At 33.3% G+C, this 20,619-nt stretch overlaps 1 protein-coding gene across 6 annotated transcripts in view; it reads left to right on the top strand.

The window, feature by feature from the left end:
* Positions 1-20,619, top strand: part of SNX13 (sorting nexin 13) — a 126,855-nt gene that overhangs the window by 54,726 nt on the left and 51,510 nt on the right. For all 6 annotated transcript variants that reach the window (XR_006601338.1, XM_004743388.3, XM_004743387.3 and 3 more), the window contains exons 6-11: positions 8,040-8,161; positions 8,248-8,349; positions 9,585-9,673; positions 14,864-14,947; positions 18,463-18,601; positions 18,976-19,064. Coding sequence is in view for 5 of the 6 variants with exons in the window: in XM_004743388.3 (XP_004743445.1) it covers positions 8,040-8,161; positions 8,248-8,349; positions 9,585-9,673; positions 14,864-14,947; positions 18,463-18,601; positions 18,976-19,064 (625 nt within the window). In the remaining variant the exon portion in view is untranslated. The remainder of the gene's footprint in view (positions 1-8,039; positions 8,162-8,247; positions 8,350-9,584; positions 9,674-14,863; positions 14,948-18,462; positions 18,602-18,975; positions 19,065-20,619) is intronic.

Genomic DNA, 20,619 nt, shown 5'->3' with positions numbered 1-20,619 from the left:
GGATATATAGGAGTAGAATTCCTATATCATGTGGTAACTCTTTAAGAGTCTCATGCTCTACCGACTGAGCTAGCCAGGCATCATGTGGTAACTCTTTGACCTTTGAGGAAGTGCAAATTGTTTTCCAAAGTGGCTGCATATTCTCAACAGCACTGTATGAGGGTTCCATTTTCTCCATATCCTTGCTTATACTTGCTGCATGTTGTTTTTTTCTTCAAGTTTTATTTATTTAAGTACTCTCTGTAACCCATGTGGGGCTTGAACTCACGACTTTGAGATTGAGAGTCACATGTTCTACTGACTGAACCAGCCAGGTGCCCATGATTTTGTCTCTTTTAGATTATAGCATCCTAGTAGGTGTGAAGTAATATTTCATTATGGTTTTGATTTGCATCTTCCTGATAGGTAATGATATCGAGCATCTTTTCATATGCTTACAAGTCATTTGTATAGCTTCTTTAGAGCATGTGTTTTCAGATCTTTTTCCCATTTTTAAATTAGGTTATTTGTAATTTTAATATTAAATGGAGTGTGCTATAGTCAGGTTTTGAAAATACAATTTTACTGGACAGTCACACTGATTTGTTTGCATTTTGTCCATGGCTGCTTTTGTACTACAGCGGTAGAATTGACTAGTTGTGACCCTAGACAGTGTCGTCTGCAAAGCCTGAAATAGTTGCTCTTTGGCCCATTAGAGAGAAATTTTCTGAACCCCGAAATAGTTTTGTAGTTATTAAAATATTTAGGAAGTGTTGTTGGGGCGCCTGAGTATCTCAGTGGGTTAAAGCCTCTGCCTTCGGCTCAGGTCATGGTCCTGGTCCTGGGATTGGCCCCGCATCAGGCTCTCTGCTCAGCAGGGAGCCTACTCCCCCCCACCCCCATCTGACTCTCTGCCTGCTTGTGATCTCTGCCTGTCAAATAAATAAATTTAAAAAAAATCTTAAAAAAATAAAATATTTAGGAAGTGTTGCTAAACAAATAGGAAATATTTTAGAATAAAAATCATGTAATATAGTATATGATTTTGGCTGTGTAAAAAACTGTCAATATGCATGCATAGGAAAGAGACTGATAGGAAATACACTAAAATATTAACTGATCTTTAGATTGTGGATTTATGGCTGATTATAACTGATGCTGAAAATCAAAAGAAGGAAATTACACTTCACGAAATGAGAATGTATTACTTTTATAGCCACAGATAGACAGAAGCATTTGCTAATGAGCAATAAAGATCTCTAGGATGGCTTTTTTTAAACTAAATTTTCCTGTTTCTCCATTTTTTACATTCTTAGGAACATATAAGAATAATTTTTTTTTACAACTATAGATGATGTGTTTTGTATAGGCAGTCACTGTTCCTTTATGTCTTCAGAAAGTGATCTGGAAAATAATGCTTAATATAGTGTTTTGTACATGACAAGTTAGTGAGTAGTCAATAAATTCTTGTTGTGTTCCTGTTTATGATTTACATGTTACTTTTTTCCCACAGAATTTTAATATATTTCACTACTAAATCTAGGAATGTTTCATTCGTCAGGTACATTTTACTAGAAATCTTGTTTATTAAAATAGTTAACAGCATTAATTTTTTTCATACTTATCATTATACCTAGGAGGATGCACACCTAGCCCCAGGTTATTTATTTTTTTCCTTTCCTGTTTAAGACTTCCAGCTCTGTGTTCTTTACACTCAAGCTCTAAAATAGGTGAGTGTGCTTCACAGGTGTTTCTCTAAGTTCTTCATTATATTCAGAGATCCACATCCTTTAGAATATCTGAATCTTTAACATCTTTGAAGCATTGGGACACAGGACGTAGAACTAGACTTCTTATGTAGTGATACATTTCACGAAATACCATTTCCTTTAATGTGGTTATGTAAAACTGCATACCTAAGATTTTTCTCCATTTCTTCCAGTTTGTTTGTAACTTTAAGAGTCAGGAAGTTTTGCGTTCCTATTAAGGTAAAGAAAACACTGAATTGAAAATTAAGAACCCTGATTTATTTTTTTAAACAAAACCTTGATCTCACTAGCTATATAATCTAGAATAAGTAATTTAAGTCTGGAGCTGTAATGATCGCAACTTGTAATTATTTCAAATCTGTTGAAGTTCTAAAATACTAAGACTCCCTGGTGAGGTCAGTACTAATCTTGGTTTGTTTTTGTTTTGCCAGTCATACCCTGTCGTGAAAACATGGGCTCATATATTCCGTAAAACCTTACATTTTGAATACCATTTGGGGAGTTATTTTTTATAGTGTCTAATGTTGGTAATTAGATTTAATTTACTTAGGAATTAAAGTACTTTTCTATTATTTTGCTAGTAGGAATCTTAGAATAGGATCATAATAAAGTTTTTATACCTCTTTATATTTCTATGTGGTCAGAAAGAATGCTTAATTTCAGACATAAAGGACATTCAGTAGACTAATCTTTTTTTGATGGTTAAGTCTTCTATCAGTGAAAACTTAGAAATTTTTATTTGATTATCCGGATGACTGCTATTCTTTACAGAATGTGGAAAACAATATATTTGTAGTTTTAGAAGTCTACTTTAAATTTCCCCACCATGGTTGATTTTCAACTATTGTCAGGAAGTCACTGAAGGTGGAACTAGAAAAGAGATGTGCACATTTTGCTCTCCCACTTTTTCTCCCCCTCCAGCTGTGAAGAGGAGCAGCCAATGAAGGGAACAGCAATTCCTTGTGATTGCTAATTTAGTTCTTGTAAAAGAGGAATTTTCTACATATATTTGAGGATTATGGTAGAGAGCAACAATAAATTTCATGTAAGTTCAGGAATGTTGTCAAAAAATGTTACCTTCTTTTATACTTAACCTTATAATTTGATTTTTTTAAAGTAATTTTAAAAGGGAAACAAAGGTGCTGTAGTGAAGTGGTTATGGTAACATGTATTATGAATAAATGGAGATTGGAAGAAGGGCAATTCTTTTAATGGGTTTAGAAGCAAGTTTACAATTGTGTGCCTTAAGAATCTGCTCAAAATTGAATTTCAGGCTGAAGTTTTTGGCATGATAGCAAAGTATTCCTTCAAGGGCTCCTGAAGGATGGAAACAAGTAAAGGTTTATGTATTATAAAGAGTATATCCTTTCTAAAAGGGAATTATGAGGGTAAGTTACTGCCTGATTCGGTGGCTCAAGGAAGAAGGGATTCTTCTTTAGGATACCACCTGCTATCAGCAAAAAATATCTGTGGATCAGTTGATCAAAAGCCCTCTCCTCAAATAAAACTCTCCTTAAAATCTTCTCAAAGATGCTTGCTTGTTAAAATCTATACAGAAAAACTAGGAATTTTACTAAAGATTTAAAAAAAAAAGCCAATTTTTTTTTCTTTTTTTGTTTTTTTCATAGAAGACATATATACACACTATGCAATATATAGTCCCCTTTTTATTGTTTTCAAATAAGGTCTTAGTAGTCATTTCTGAGAAAATATAGTGTGGCATCAGGAACGTAACATTTATTATAGGATTGTTCATGTGGGGAAAATCAGGGTTTTTTTGTATCATTTTGATAGAAAATACCTTTTCCAGGAAAGTATTCTGCCAAGAATGTGGAGATTACGTTTACTGCCAAATCCAGCTACCCACTTCTCTAGTCAGGCAAGTCTACTCATGGTGACCCTTGCATATACCATGCTCATTTCCTCCTTTTGCTCATTCCTACATCCTTTCTTTCTCCCATTTCAGAGACATTCATTAAGATTAAGATTCATTAAGACTCTGCATTCAGAGTTGTTCAGAAGTGTCATTAGTTGTCATGACTATCTGAAAAGTCAGGGATTTGACTAATCTCCAAAGAGAAGGGGGAATGTAAGGGCCTGCCGCTCCCAGAAGAAACTGGATACTATAACTGTTGCAGTGTTGTAATGTTTTATTAAAGACAAAAACCACATTAATATCTCTTGGCAAAACCTTAGTGAAATAAAAGGTCTTAGTCTTATATTGAAAGATTTATATAATTTAAGTTAAAATGAAATATATTCATGACTCTCTCTTTTGATCAGATATTTTGATTTACTCACCATTTACCAATTTCCCACATACTCTGTGTGTGTGTGTGTGTGTGTATTACACATGCTTAGATGGGTGTTCAGGTACTATAATCATGGATTCTTAAAGTTCTAAGTGTCCTTAAAGAGAACAAACCCTGGGAAGTGAGGTGATTTGCTGAATTTCACAACAAATGAAATGGTGAATGTTTTACTTGAAATAGAGACATATATATGCCAATCCAGTGCTCTTTTACAGAAATCCTTAATTGATTTTGGTGTATTTTTTGCATTACTGGTGATGAGTTGTACATTGCTCATTCCATTGATGGAACCAGTGAAGCAATTTATATAATCTCATTGTCAGCCCACGTGTTTGGAATATTCATTGGATTTTTTTGATATTAGCATTATATAGTTTAAGGATTTAGAAAGGCAAAAGGAGCTCCTCACTTTATGTTCTGTTTCAGAACGTTAAGGAGTAAAGAGTCCGTCATAAGCACCTCATGTTGCCTTTCTCCGGGAGGCACCTATTAACAGTGTTTTGACCCTGAAAAAGGAATCAGTAAATCACTATGTATCGAGTGTCTCCAATGTTCAATACATTATTTAGCCACGGGAGATACCACTGCGGAATAAAACGAGTCTCTTGCTTCCTGAGATTTTTATCAGCAGTTGAGTAGTTGAATTTATCTCACCAGTTAAATTATTTAACTATAGGTTGAAAGTGCTGTGAAATGTGACAAATTTGGTGCCATGGGAATGTATAACTGGAGATCCATACCTAGGCTGAAGGAATATGGCAGAGAGAGAGAAAGCTGAGGGGCATTGAAGGCTGCCATGTGGAATAGATATTTTAGATGAATTCTGAAGTGGGAATTGACAAGTCAATGTGGGGGAGAGCAGGGAAGTATGTGAAGAGTGGGCAGGGGTGAGCAAACTTGGCAGAGGGATTAGGCTGTCCAAAGGCTCTGAGATAAGAGATATATTTGAGAAATGGAATTAAAGCCTATAAGTCAGTGGAACAGAAAGGAAAGAAGGTGGAAGAGATGGTGATGCGGAAGTAAGCATAGTCCTCCTGGGTATGCAAGATCTTAGAGAAAGTAGTCATGCTTAGCCTGAAAATTGATGGGGAGTTACTGAACAGTTTTTGAATTTCTTATTTTGTACTGTCATATTTGTATATTTAAAAAATCACTCTGGTTGCTCTGTGGAAAACAGAATGGAGAGGAGACAAAGGTGGATGTGGGAGACCATTTAAAGTAAAAGACCATTTAAAGTAATAGAATGCTGGCATTAGGGATTGAGATAAAGGCATGGAAAAATATGTTCAGAGAGGTATACTTGTTTGGTTTTTGCTCTTGTACTTTAATAAAACTTCCTTACTTGTTCGCATCCGTAGTTAACTTCTGTAATTCTTGAAACTGTTCTATCAAGATACATAAGCTTTAGGGGCCTACTATGAATTTTATGTTTTCAAGGTAAGGTTGAATATATTACTGATTCTCTTGTCATATAGGAAATAATCTTCTCTATTTAAGTTCAGGAAAGGAAAGCTTATAATAGTAATGATATGAAAGTGTAGGTAATAGGATTTATTGTAATAATCTAGGTGCTTTTATTAGAATAGGAATCATTTAGGGGAATACTTTAAACAAAGTGAAAAAGAGCCTTGACCATAAGGGTACTTGGATGGCTCAGTTAGTTGAGCATCCCACTCTTGATTTCGGCTAAGGTCATGAGAGTGGGTCCTGCCTTTAGCTCTGCACTGGATGTGGAGGCTGGTTTTGATTCTCTCTCCCCCTCTTCCTTACCCTTACTAGCTAGCATGTTCTCTCTCTCTCTCTTTCTCAAATAAATAAATAGATAAATCTTTTTTTAAAAAAAAGTCTTGACTAGAGGCATAATTTAAGAATAATTGATACTAAGAGCTCTACTAGAAAACTACATATGGATTAATAGAAGAAAGTATGGCTATTAGGTAAATTGAATGACTTTTTAATTGCTTTTTATATTCATGTTCCATTTAGTACGTGTTTGTCAGTACAGTCTAATTTTAGAAAGTACACTGTCATGAGAATATTTTCAAATTTTGTTAAGACAGATACCACCAGAAATTGTTAGTAGATGTTTTCCTGATTTACAAAGGGAAGCAATGTACTACTGTTGTTCTTAACCTTCCTAACCTAAAAAAGTTCCTTTGAGTTGAGACTTATATTAAATTTGCACATTATTCAGTGGAAGTGAGTCAAGCAAAGGGAAAATAATGATCTTAGGTGGAAATACAGAATACTGTTCCTGGTTTTTTCTACCCTCAAACATATCTGTAGAAATCCCTATTTTAAATTTAAAATAAATTTTATGTATTTTCACTTATTGTCAATGTTATATCGTCTGTAATGAGTTGAGATGGGTTTAAAATGCCTTCTAAAATTAGTAAATTTTATTTTGTTTGAAAACTTCAATAAATTATATAAATAACATTATACCATGAAACAAAACATATAATTTGAAAGATTATATATTCAGCTTTCTTCTAAATTTGTTAGAATGAACCTTTTATGGATAAAATGAGCAATGGCCTGTACCAACTAAATTCTGTTATAAAATTTTTAGATGTGGATGATTTTTTTTTTACCAATAATTCATGTAAAAACTTTTGAAAGATGCTTATACAGATTGTGGTTTTTTGTTTTTTGTTTTTAATAAGTGAAAAGGAGACTCTAGAGACTGCTAGGTTTAAATTTTCTTTTTGGTTTTATGTTGAGTCCAAGTATTGTTACCAAAGTTAATATATGCTTATGTATGATGGCTCTTGTAGTATTTTAAGTAATGTTAACCCCTTCTCAGGTTCCTGAGTACAGGTTACCTTTTTAATGTTAATTTGTTTCTGTGTTCATGTACTTAATAATTTAGTCTTTCTTCCCACATGTGTAACAAAATTATAGTTGTGTATTTAAAAAAAGATGAGTGTTAATAACTTATGTTTTTGAAAATAGGCATCTGTTATATTCCTCAAAGCCATTAACACCTTTACGTTTTCTCTCAAAATGAGACAGTAATCAAGTTAATTTCTTCACTAGCTTTTTTATTATATATGTTTGGGTAAATAACAGTGAATTATAGTATACTTTTTCTTTGCTCCTCTGCTGCCCAGCATCTTCATGAATAAATAGATTCTTTTATCTATTTGGTATGTTCCTAAAAAGGTAAATTAATTTGAGTGCTAATTTAAGGAAAATTCACCAAAAAAAAAAAAAAAACTTATTTAAAAATATCAATCCAAGGAGAGGTGTATACTGCTTTTGGCTTATCTGTTTTATTTGTTACTATTTCACGGGATGGACTAAATTAGCAGTGTTTCTTGAGGTTTGTTACTTTTAAGGTAGAGTAATAGGTAACTTAATAAAATTAATAATCACCTTTTTCATGAGTATTGTGGTATTTTGCATCATTCTTTAAGACCTATTATTCCAAATGGTCAAGTGTTCAAGTGCTCGTATCTGCAAACAGAAACCACTGTTTGCAGACTCATACCAAAGGTATTTGGTTCAGAATTGGGCTGTATAACTAAGAAGAATGTAGAGCATTCAGAAAGGGTTCAGAAAGAACCAAGAAGTGTCTCAAATGCTCTTCGAAAAGCAAGGAAAACCATTTGGAATCCCTAATATGTTCTGTCTGGCTGAGAAATACATGATATACTTGGGGTCAGAATTTTAGATTGAACTGGAAAAAAGTTTTTTTCTTTGTATTTTAAGCACTTACGTAGTATTTTAAAGCCTTGGCACATAAAATACTTAAAATAATATTGTTCAAAGACTTGGCCAAGTAGATTTGATATACCTTGGGTCTTGTGAAAGGGAAGACTGAGATGTAATAGAAATTAAGTAAACAAAATCTTAGTGTAAATAAATTCAATCTCTCTGGTAATGGCGTTGTTTAATTAGTCATTAAAATTAACTTACTTTAACTTTTTGATTAAAAAAATTATATAATGCTTTTATCTAATGTGTTTTTTATAAGGTCAAAAGAAATAGACTGGCAACCTTATTTTACTACACGTATTGTAGATGATTTTGGCACACACCTACGAGTATTCAGAAAGGCTCAACAGAAGATAACAGAGAAAGATGATCAAGCAAAAGGTAATACCTTTATTCCCTTTGAAAATTAGGCTTTATTTAAAATATGTCTTTATCATTCTTTATGTTTTATTCTTTTCTTTGTGCAGGTACAGCAGAAGATCTGGTGGATACTTTCTTTGAAGTTGAAGTTGAAATGGAGAAGGATGTTTGCCGTGATCTAGTGTGCACTTCTCCCAAAGATGAAGAAGGTTTTCTTCTCAGTTTAACTCTTTGGAGAATAGTAACCGTTTATATTGGTTAGAGACAAGTTAGCAGAGCCAGGGAACAAAATATGGGTAAAGGGTGAAATTATTCTTACAGGATGGGTAGCATAGTATAGACACTGTCACTAGTCATCTTAATTTTTAACTCTTAAAAGTAGTTTTCAGATTTTTTTCTCTGTTTTTAAAAGTCATCTTTAAAATTTAAAGATGGTAATTAAAGATTACTTCTCTTCTTTTAAAATAGAGCAGGCACAAACAATTTATAACTAAATTTACTTTTTAGGATATATAGTAATTTATCTTCTCCTTGAATTTATCAATTCTACTTCAAGAGTATACCTATTACCCTAAAATATTTTCTAAGAGAATGAGTATAATGATTTCAAATACATTTTATGGGGTAGAATGGACTTGTCTTTTCTTTGTGAGAGGTTAGACTGGATAAGCTTTCACTGAGGAGGTTATCTTTTCCTAGTTTTGTAGCCTCTCAGAAAGAGTCTTTGCTACTTGGTGCATTTTGGATTAACAGGATCAGCTATATAATTCTGTTCCCAGCAAGTGTCAGCATATGTACAACAGAGAAGTTGTTCTAGTTGTGGAAATTGTTTTCTTCAAGTTTTAAATTGTGCGCTTACTCTCCTTTTTCTTCTTTTCTTTATATTTACACTACTGTTGAATTTTTAATTGTCATTTCATTAACACTGGCATGAAATAATAGCTAAGTATAAGAAATACAGTGATTTGTAGTACTTTCATGTAAATCAAGGAAGTAGTAAAGTAGAAGAGCATATTCTTTTTCTTTCCTTATTACCTACCAGGATAGTGGAGGTTCTTTCTTGAAAGAAGAATTACAAGTATATTTTAAAATATGCAAATAGCTTGTAAGTACACAAAGGTAATGTGTAGTAGAAGTGTAGAGTACTTGGTACAACCATAACTGTTTTGGGGCGAAACACTTTGATAATTGAAGTTTCTCAGTGATTCAAAAACACAGTAAAACTGAGCAGAATAAAAAAAAAATTAGTTTGATTAGTGAATCGTTACTGTTTAGAGAATAATGAAAAAATTTAATCAATACTGATTTGTACTAATTAATTATTAAAATAATAAGCTGCTATAATTGGGAAACTACTTATTTATGCCTTTATGTGTTTTTTTAATCACAAATCGGTGGAGATTTTATTTTCTAATGTTATTATAGCTAGCTTTTTCATTTCTAGGATTCCTAAGGGATTTGTGTGAGGTCTTATTATATTTATTGCTACCTCCTGGAGATTTCCAGAACAAGATCATGCGATACTTTGTCAGGGTAAGCAAGCTTAAACTCATATCAAATAAATGGCTATAAAGAAACTTTGTATAGTAATTCTCAAAGTATTGGTTTCAGGACCCCATTAAATTCTTAAAAATTATTGAGGACCTCAAAGTGCTTTTGTTCACATGGGCTTTATTTATCAACATTTACTGTATATAAGTTAAAACTAAGAAATTTTGAAACACAAAATTTTGAAGGAAAAAAAATTATGTACTTACCTACAGTAATAGGGAATTATGAGGGCACTTTAGATTGGGTACACATTCCATTACTTGATTTCTATCATCACACCATCATGTTCCTTTTTGAAAATATCACTCTGTGCTTGTCTCCTTCCATCCCCCAGAGATCCCTGGACAATACTTTGAGAACTGTTTGACTTAGAGTTCAGTACGGGGATTTTGGGTTATAGCAAAGATACGTTTTAAATTTTGTTTAATATAGCTTTACCTATAAACTTACTGGAATTAGGTTAATTAAAATAACACTTTTGGATAGAAACTTACCAAAAAAAAAAAAAAAAAACTAAGCAGCTATGATTCTGCTTCTTATAATTAGATAATGAGTTAAAGTAGATGAGAACAGTAGTCTTGGACTTTTTATTCCCCCAATATAAACATCAGAGTAAAATTCTATATACAGGGCACCTTGGTGGCTCAGTCAGTTAAGGGGCTGCCTTCAGCTCAGGTCATGATGTCAGGGTCCTGGGATCAAGTCCTGCATAAGGCTCTCTGCTCAGCAGGGAGTCTGCTTCTCCCTCTCCCTCTGCTTGTACTCTCTCTTTGTGTCAAATAAATAAATAAACAAACAAGTAAATCTTCTTAAAAAAAATTTTATGTACAGATGTAAAGGAATAACTCTTTTGTTTTGATTGCTGGTTGTGACTGAGATAATGCTAGCTAGTTAGGTACAACCCTTATGCTGGTCGAATGGGTTTTAAGTGTCTAATTTATATGAAAATGAAAGTTAGGATCTTTTTGTCTGCCATCCAGCAAAATAGATGCCAATTCCTGAGGTGTGCTTTTATACTCATATGTTATTATTTAAGCAATACCAACAATTTCTTAGTACCTACCTAACTTGAGTTCAGTACACTTAAGTAGGGGAGTGGTGCTGTGAATTGAGTAGTAAACGCTTGGTTTTAATGGGAAATACCTGATAAATGATGTATTGTTAAGACCAATTATTTGGGCTAGTCATTATTAAGGCAGTAAATACCTGACACGTCTATCTGTAGATTCACCTCTGCCATTGAAAGAAGACACTGCTAAATCAGTTACAGTACTCATTTGTGTTGAGTATTTGTTTGGCAGCAGAATCTTTGTCTACCTGGTTCACTAGACAGCTGCTACTGGGCAGTGTCTCAGCAACTTTCACATGGCTAGCAAACTTTTCCCTCTTGAAATTTTGTCTTTGCTTGCGTTCCATGTCATTGCTTTCCTGATTTTTCTCTTCCTTTGGTCTCCTTTTTAGTTATTTTTACATGTTTTAACTCCTCTTGTATTTAATTTCAAATTTACAAGTTCTTTAGGCCTGAGCCCTCTTTTTTGCTCATCCATTCCTGTGGCTTTAAGTACTTTCCAAGTGCTAGTGACTTTCCAATTTATATCTGTCGTACAGACTTTCCTTCTGAACTTTAGCTGCCTCTGACTAGCTGCTCACTGAAATTGCCATTCAATTGGCTCACAGTCCTTTTAAACTTTAAATGTTCAAAATGGAAATCTTACTCTTGTTTCCATGTCCTGTCTTGCCTTTTAGTCTCCTCTCCATCCTAGTAAAGGCTGTGACCATCCAGCAAATATTTTCCATCTCGAGTTCTTCCAGAGGTTTACAAGGACTTTGTTTACCTTTCTGGTCTTTGTGCCATGCTGTCACTGTATTCCAACTATGCTGTCTTCTCCAGAAGTGCCATTTTCTCCTACTGTAGGGCCCACCTCGTACTCTTTTTTTTTTTCCTGGTCAAAATGATTCCCCATATTCTCTTGGCTAAGTTATATTCACCCCTCATATCCCACTTCTTCAGAAATGCTGACCCTGACCACCCAATCTAAAGTGCCCTCATAATTCCCTGTTACTGTAGGTAAGTACATAATTTTTTTTCCTTCAAAGCATATATCATATTTTAATATTATAATTTACTTACTTGATGCCTTCCCCCTCCCTGGTAATACTGTAAGGCCCATTAGGACACAGGCCCTATCTGTATCATCATCATGTACCTCGTGTTTATCACAGTGCCTGGCACATAGCACATACCCTGTCAGAGAATTAGTTTTTTGTTTTTTGTTTTTTTTAAGATTTTATTTATTGATTTGACAGATCACAAGTAGGCAGAGAGGCAGGCAGAGAGAGAGAGAGAAGGAAGCAGGCTCCCTGCTGAGCAGAGAGCCCAAAGCGGGGCTCGATCCCAGGATCCAGAGATCATGACCTGAGCTGAAGGCAGAGGCTTTAACCCACTGAGCCACCCAGGTGCCCCAGAGAATTAGTTTTAATGAGGGGAAACTTTTTGCCCTTCTTGCTGAAGGTGCACATATTACTGCAGCTCCTGAAGATGAAGCTGACTCTTAGGAGACATGAATGAAGATCTGCCTTGTTACATGAGGTTATCATTTAAAGCATATAGGATTATTTAAAGAGCAAATATGTTTTGTTGTAGATTGGTCTGTCTTTATGGTTGAATCTGATTGTGTGTAATTACAGAGTCCTGCATTCAGCAAATCAGGTTTTTCTCTTGTAACTTGGTAATTCTTTATCAGTTTTCTTTTGTTGGTAATTTAAGTTTTCCTAAAGATGGTTTTGTTTAGATTAAATAACATTGTAAAGAGTTCTTACTTCTTTCCTTTATATGGATCTTTTATAGAAATTGTACAAATCATAGCATTTGACTACAGTAATTGCTCTTTAATTGTCTTGCTTTCTGTCCATTACCACATTTTATTTATTTAAAGATTCATGGCCTCAGTGACTTTGTAGCTTTTAAGCCTTCATATTTGACAGCTGGTGCTTGTCTTAAGGTAGAAATTACATGGCTATGGCTACTTATTTTGGAATATTTAGAGCTCTCACTAGAACCTGTATAGAAATTGTTGAGTCATATGATTACATCTTGACTAACCAAACCCTTTCATGAGGCAAATTAGAAGATCAATGTAATTTTCTAAGACAGGCTGACTAATAGCATTGACTAATGAGAAGCATTAAATTTATTCACAGTTATTCCCCATGTGCTTTTTATTTCTTACTTTGAAAAGAAACTTTCGAGAAACATAGTTTTGTTTATGAATTTTCTCCTTACAAAGCACATTTTTAAATTTGAACATTTGTGGCCAGAGAGAATTTGAAGGAAAGAATTATGTAAATAATATAATTTTTAAGAAGTTGGAGACTAAAACTAATCTTAAAAGAATAAACAATTCCTCCTCCTCCTCCTCCTCCTTTTAAAAAAGATTTTATTTATTTACTTGAAGAGAAAGACCGTGAGAGAGGGAATACAAGCAGGAGGAGTGGGAGAAGGAGAAGCAGGCTTCCCACTGGGCAGGCAACCTGATGCAGGGCTTGATCTCAGGACCCTCGGATCATCAGATCATGACCTGAGCTGAAGGCAGATGGCTGACAGTTGAGCCACCCAGGCACCCCTAAACAATTTCTCATAATTTGAGATTGTAAGATGTCTCAAAAGATATTTCTAAAAGTTAACGGAACCATCCCACATTCGATGTAGAGATTACTGAAAAAAATTAATTAGTAAAAATAAATAAGAGGTGCCTGGCACCTCTTGGTAAAACATGCTACTCTTAATCTGGGGTTGTGAGGTTGAGCCCCACATTGGGTGTAAAGATTACTTAAAAGATACGAAGAAAAGAAAGTAAGTAAATAATTAAAAGTTTCTGGAACCTTCATGATTGCCTTTTGGAAATGTTAATTCATCATTGGTAATAGTTTTCAGAGACTTACACAGCTTACAAAAGTAGAGTTTATATAAAATAGCTCTCTAAAGGAAAATAAAGTGAATGCTGCCTTTTATGAGATTATATCAGAAAATGGACCAGATAAGTTAGAGATCTTGACAAAAGGAATAAATTGGCCCTTTAATTAGAAAAGTAAAATATTCTGTTAAAATTACAGTCACTTAGTCTTTTTCCAGTTTTCTTTAGAAATGGTATTTCATAGATTTATGTATCAGCATGCATAAAAGAATAAAGATTAATAATGGGTGAAGTTGTGGTATTAATAGAATCAGCACTAAACTCTTCATTTCCATCCCTTTACTATTTATGTAATGCCTGCCATGTTGAGGAATATGACCTTGAGTAAATAGTTTTGAAGATTGACAAATTAGTAGATCACTTGACAGGTGTCATTCGTATGCTGAACATTCCTAGATAGTGGTAGCGTTTCTAGAAGTAGAAAACAGACAGTTACATAGAGGATGATAAGTGACAAATCCCATAAATTCAGGGCATGGGTATATTTTAAAAATGAAAATACAAAAATACTCAGCTGAAATGATCAAGGCTTTTTCAGTTGGAGATTTTATTCTGTAGTCAGTCCTGGAAGGAAGAGCAGGATTTTAGTAGGTAGGAGCATAAATAGCTACAAAAAATGGGAGGATCTATTCTAGAGAAAGATGAATAATTAACATACTATTTTATTTTCTATTAGGAAAGATTTCAAACACAAACAAGTATAGAGAATAATACAGTAGACATTTATGTACCAACTACCCAAATTTAACCAATGTTAATGTTTTACTTTAGTAGCTCTGTTCCTCTCTTGAAGGTAACTACTGTTCTAAAATTGGTTGTGTATTTTTTTTATTTTTTTATTTTTTATTTTTATACTTCTAATATAGATGTAAGGATTCATAAATACATATGGTACCTTTTTTGTTTTGCCTTTTTAAAAATTGATGTAAATGCTAACATACTACAGCTACCCTTTTGCTTTTTTCCACTCAACACTAGATGCCATTGTGGAGATATATCCAGGTTGGTATAGGTAGCTTCATCTCACTTATTTTAACTGAGGTGTATTAGTTCATCTTTTTATAAGATTGTTTTGGCTTTCGGGTTTAACGTGTATCGTACCTTTCTTAAGTAACAGCATTGTGTTATTTACATTACCTAGTGATTTGATAAATATATTAGTTTAAATTTGTTTTTGTTTTTTACAATTTTTGTCCAGGAAATTCTTGCACGAGGAATTCTTCTTCCATTAATAAATCAACTCAGTGATCCTGATTATATTAATCAATATATCATATGGATGGTATGTACTTTCTAAAATTATGACTCTGTTTTTAAAACAGTTTTTTCGAAATTTAGAAGCAGTACTTGGAGAGCAGGAAGATCAAGAAATAATTTATTAAAGAAATTAGGTAAAAATATGTTTAAAGATAATCTTTATATTTCTCATATTTCTGTTTGCTAATATGTTGAACATGCAGCCAAATTCTTTTTAAGATGTTTGTTAATAAGATAATCCTGTTACAATTTTGGTGTTGTTACTACTTATTTAAATTAAAAAGAAAAGGATATTTTACTGCCTGAGTGGATAGATGATGAGTATTTTAAAAAGTTGCTGTTTGCTTTTAAACAGAGCTTGTGGTCTGAACTACTTAATAGCATGTGCTTTACATTTTTATACCGTATAATGGAGGAAAGTATGGTAAAACGAACACTGGACTAAGAATGGGAGGAAGTGTGTTCTAGACTTGTTTCTGCAGGTTGCTTAGTGTGTGTATAAGTAGCTAGTTTTCTGTAAGTCATAGCTTTCTCATCTGTCAGACATATTAGAGGGTTAGTGATTACTAAGTTTACTGAGTCTAATTATTTTTGTGTTTATATGCTTTTCCTCAGTAAACTCATAGTTAAGAAAGAGTTGTAAATGGGCTATTGCTGGGAGTTCTTTGTTATATGCTTCTAGATCGTTGATTCATTTTCTTGAAATAGAATTTCTTCACCACAGTTGTCTTCTATTAACTCAGTCTAGCTTTCTTAGGAAAGAATTTCTTGTTCTTTGTTTCTAGTAACCATTATCAAACTGGACATTGTTTTGGTGGTGTTGCTGCAGCAATTTTTCTCTCTCCCACCAGATTGTGGGTTACCTGCAGGCAGAAATTGTTTTGTTAGCTTTGTATTTCTAGAGCCTTTTTTGCAGGCCATACAACTGGTTCTTCATTTCCTTTGTCAATTTTTTTACTGTCCTGTTGGGCTCTATGAAAGCTTTAAAAACATGCATATCTGCCTAGTTAAAATTTTTGAAAATGCATATCCTTTGGTTAGGAGTTATACTCATGAAATTCATTCTTAAGTAATAATAAGTAAGTTTGAAACAATTTATATTTAAGGACATTAATGGCAACATTGCTTTTAAAACTAAAAAATTGAAAGCAATTTAAGTGTTCTACATGGAGGACTAGTTTAATAAGTTATGGCATATTGATAAAATAGAATACATGAAGCCATTAAAAAGAATGATAGTAGTGTATCTTAGTGTATCTTGAATAATGAAAAAATGCTTATATATATATTTAAAGATTTTATTTACTTGAGAGAGAGAGAGTGTGAGAGAACAGGATCATAAGGGGGGGGAGGGGCAGAGGGAGTAGCAGGCTTCCCACTAAGCAGGGAGCCTGTTGTGGGACTTGATCCGAGGACCCCAGGATCATAGGAACATGCCCTGACAGAAGGCAGACACGTAACCAACTGAGCCACCCAGGCACCAGGTCCTTATTTCATTTTGCATTATGTTTTATACTAAACTAAACATATTTTTTATATGAAAAGGATAACCAGAGGTGATGTGTGTATAGAGAGTGCTTTTTAAAAAACAAATATATAAGTAATTATATTCTTACTAATGACTATAGAATTCTGATAGTATATATACTGTTTGAAATCTTAACAAGATTATGTAGGATTATAAAAGATTATGAATGTTTTAATTTTTTCTCTTGTGTATATATTGTACTTTATAGGAAGTATTAGTTATATAATAAAAAAAGTAATTTTTAAAAAACTAGGTAAAGAGGTAAAATTCAAAAACATTTCAGTAATGAAATAAGGGTAAATGGTATTAGGAAATGTTTTTTAGAACACAGTAAAATGGATGTTTTATACTAAACTTAATCAAGATATAGTACTGTATAATCTTATTTGTGATATAGAAAAGGTACAGAATGTTATGGTTATCTCTCACTCATGGGATTAGGAATAATTTTTTTCCTATATATTTTTCTTCAGCTTTCAGTTTTTCTTTTGCTGAATTTATATTAGCTATATAATTAAATACATGGTGTAAACATTTGAGGGGGTGGAATTTAAAATATGCTCCAAAAGAAATTCAAACCAATATGTCTTTACTTGTTCTCCCTAGAGTTGGATTAATACTACTATTGTGTATGATGCTTGGGTCTTTTTTCTCGTTAATGAACAGGAATTGTTCCTTATTTCATTTTGCAGTATAGAATCAGAAAATATATTTAAAAGAGCAAAGTTTATCAGTAAAGGATCTTTAGCCTACTTTGTTGCCTTGTTTAGTATTTTGACATTAATTGTGTGGAAAACCTTGTATCCATAGGTATTATAAATATTAAAATGAGCTCAGTTCTTATTCTTAGTTCAGTTACATTAATATCTAACCATATAGTTCATTTCTATTTGAACGGCAAAGTTTAGAGCAGTCTAGTAGTAACATATCTTCTTTCTATAATATGTTAGTGTTATCCAACGATAGTTTTTAAGTCATTTCTAAAAATAGTATAGATAGTTTTGCGTTACTCATCATAAATGTATATATTTTTTTAAAATACGAACTAATTAAGAATGAGTCTTCTCTCTTACTGTGGAATAAATTATCTCATATTGTTATTTTCAACTAGAGCAGATAAATGGACATCTGTTTAATTGTTTCTTAATGTGTTCTTAGAGAAATCATGTCTTTAATAACCTACCTTTTTTTTAATCATTGAAATAAAATTTACATAAAGTGAAAGAAATTGCCAAGTAGTCTTCTGAAGTTTTGTTCTGATTTTGCACTTCCCTAGCACCAGTTGAGAGCCCCCATCTCTCTGCATTCTGATGAGCATTTGGCATTGCTGTTTTGTTGTGGTTAACTTGAATATGCATGATGACTCAATGATATTGAGCATCTTTTCGTGTGCTTATTAGCTAGTTTTTCCCAAGTTCTGGACATCTTCAGTCCCCAATTCTTCGACTCCTTATAGAGAATGTACAGTATCCCAAGTCTGCTGCCTTTTCATTGTTTCCCTTACTCCTTTACTTAAGTCTTGTTGGCAGTCACAGCAGCTGGTCACTTTATAATATCCTTGAGTACTTTTTGTGTCTCACTTTGTTATATTTTTGATGAAGCCACACTCTGGTTAAATTCAACTCAACTCTCAACTCCCATTCCTGTTCTTAAACAGCACATGGCTAGGAGAAAAAAAAACAGTTAATTATGTCATCACATCGATTCTGTTCAGTTTAGGTCAGAGAACAGCACTCTTCTGTTTAAAACCCTCCAATAACTTCATTCCACTCAGAATGGAAGCTACCACATGTACTGTACCCTACCAGATTGGCCTTTCACTACCACTAATCTCATCTTCTACTCCTTTACCTTTCTTTGGGACTATGAGTACAGAAGTTTTCATTTTGTGTTCTTAAAAGCACTGCGTAAACACTTGATATAAGATTGTTCCTACCTAGCATGTGGTAGACCCTGAAGATTCTTTTTTTCCTGAGTCCTTCTCCCACCTGTTTTTTAAACTTCATTTTCAGATCCGTGATTCTAATTGCAACTATGAGGCCTTTATGAACATTATTAAATTGAGTGACAATATTGGAGAGCTAGAAGCAGTCAGAGATAAGGCAGCAGAAGAATTACAGTATCTTCGATCTCTAGATACAGTTGGTGATGGTAAGTAATTCATTTAAGTACAGAAACATGTACTTCTTTAATCATTATTCTATCTTTAAACAAAACTTTAATTTACCCAAATGTCACTTTATGATATTAGTTATTTTCACCTTATCTAAGTCTAAATCTTATGTTAATGTGTGTTAAGAATAAAAGTATTACAATTTTCTGAATTTGAGGCTGTTGATACTGTAATTATCTCTAAAGTAAAAATAATAGGCATGGTTTAATTTTAATTAAATAATTTCACTATAAAATTTCAGATTAGTTCTTTTATTGTTTGCTCTGTTCATGTTAAATTACAGTACATACATGTTTAAAGTATTTCATAAATAACATTACCACTAGCTCATAATCAATTTGTTTATATTTAGATATCAACACTATCAAGAATCAAATAAATAGCTTACTATTTGTAAAGAAAGTATGTGACTCAAGAATACAGCGATTGCAGTCAGGCAAAGTAAGTAAAGTACTTTAAAATTAATGTTTAGTTATAAATACTTTATATTCACTTAAATATCTAGCAAATGACAAGATGTGAAATATTAACTAGTGTGACCCTCCACAAAAGGATTTGCAGAAAAAAGTATTTGTTAAAACTAAAGAGATTAAAACATTTCCTGAAAAATGCTACAGCAATTAAGGATTTTATTTATTGGTTTATTTATTCATCTTTTCATTTTTTATTAAAAATTCAACACTTACATAGTTTTATACATTGAGCACCATTTTAGACGGACCTAATAGGCAAAAGTTCTCTCTTCATAGAACTTATATTTTAGTTGAAGAGTCAAAAAATAAACCAATAAATAAATTATTATATAATGTTAAAAAACGTGTTAAAAATAAGTAAATATAAAAAATAACAAGGCAAAGTAGAGAGAGAACGTCTAGGAATGTTTTAGATTAGATGCTGAGTGATTTGGTTACATTTGAGCTTAGAGAAATCTGGTAGAATAATGGGAAAGTGTTGAGATTTTTTCTTTTTTTTTTTTTTTTAAAGATTTAATTTATTTATTTGACAGAAATCACAAGTAGATGGAGAGGCAGGCAGAGAGAGAGAGAGAGGGAAGCAGGCTCTCCGCTGAGCAGAGAGCCCGATGCGGGACTCGATCCCAGGACTCTGAGATCATGACCTGAGCCGAAGGCAGTGGCTTAACCCACTGAGCCACCCAGGCGCTCGAGAGATTTTTTCTTTTTTAAAGAATCGTTCAGGCAGAGGTGAAATCATATGCAGAGGCCCTGAGATAGGAAGAGTTAGAGTAGGTCAGCATTGCTGGTATGGAATGAATGAGAAAGGGTGATAGTAGTAATAAAATTGGAGAGGAACCTTAGGGATTATATCATATGTGGTTTTATCTACCATAGTAAGATTTTTTAAAAATTCTTTTTTTTTTTTAAAGATTTTAAAAATTTATTTGACAGAGAGAGAGAGATCACAAGTAGGCAGAGAGGCAGGCAGAAAGAGGGGGAAGCAGGCTCCCTCCTGAGCAGAGAGCTAAATGTGGGGCTCAGTCCTAGGATCCTGAGATCATGACCTGAGCCGAAGGCAGAGGCTTAACTCACTGAGCCACCCAGGTGCCCTGATTTTTAAAAAATTCTAATCGTGATGGGAATCCGTTGGAGATTTATGCTGGCAAGTGACATGACCTGACTTATGAGGTAAAATAATCCCTTGGGGTCTTTGTGATGTTTAGAAATTGTGGTAGAGTTGGCGGGAATAAGAATGGAGACTAAAAGATCATTTAGGAGATGATTGGTCCAGTATGAGATGTCTGCAGAGGTTGTGGGAAGTAATTAGAATTTGGATGTAGTACTAACAGATTTGCTAATAGACTAAATATGGAGTGAGGGGAAAAAAAAGGAGGATTCCTAGAATTTCTGGCCTGACTGCATGAACAGTGTTGTTATTTACTAAAATAGATAATACAGTAAAGAGGAGATTAAGAAGAGACAGTCAAATTTTGGATGTTTTAGTTTGAGATCCTTATTGGACAGTCGTATAAACCTGCTAG

Source organism: Mustela putorius, unplaced genomic scaffold, assembly GCF_011764305.1.
Source record: "Mustela putorius furo isolate JIRA1106 unplaced genomic scaffold, ASM1176430v1.1 tig00003845_pilon_pilon_pilon, whole genome shotgun sequence".
NCBI lineage: Eukaryota > Metazoa > Chordata > Mammalia > Carnivora > Mustelidae > Mustela > Mustela putorius.
Note: the sequence above shows the minus strand (reverse complement) of the source record. Positions and strands in the feature narration are given on the sequence as shown.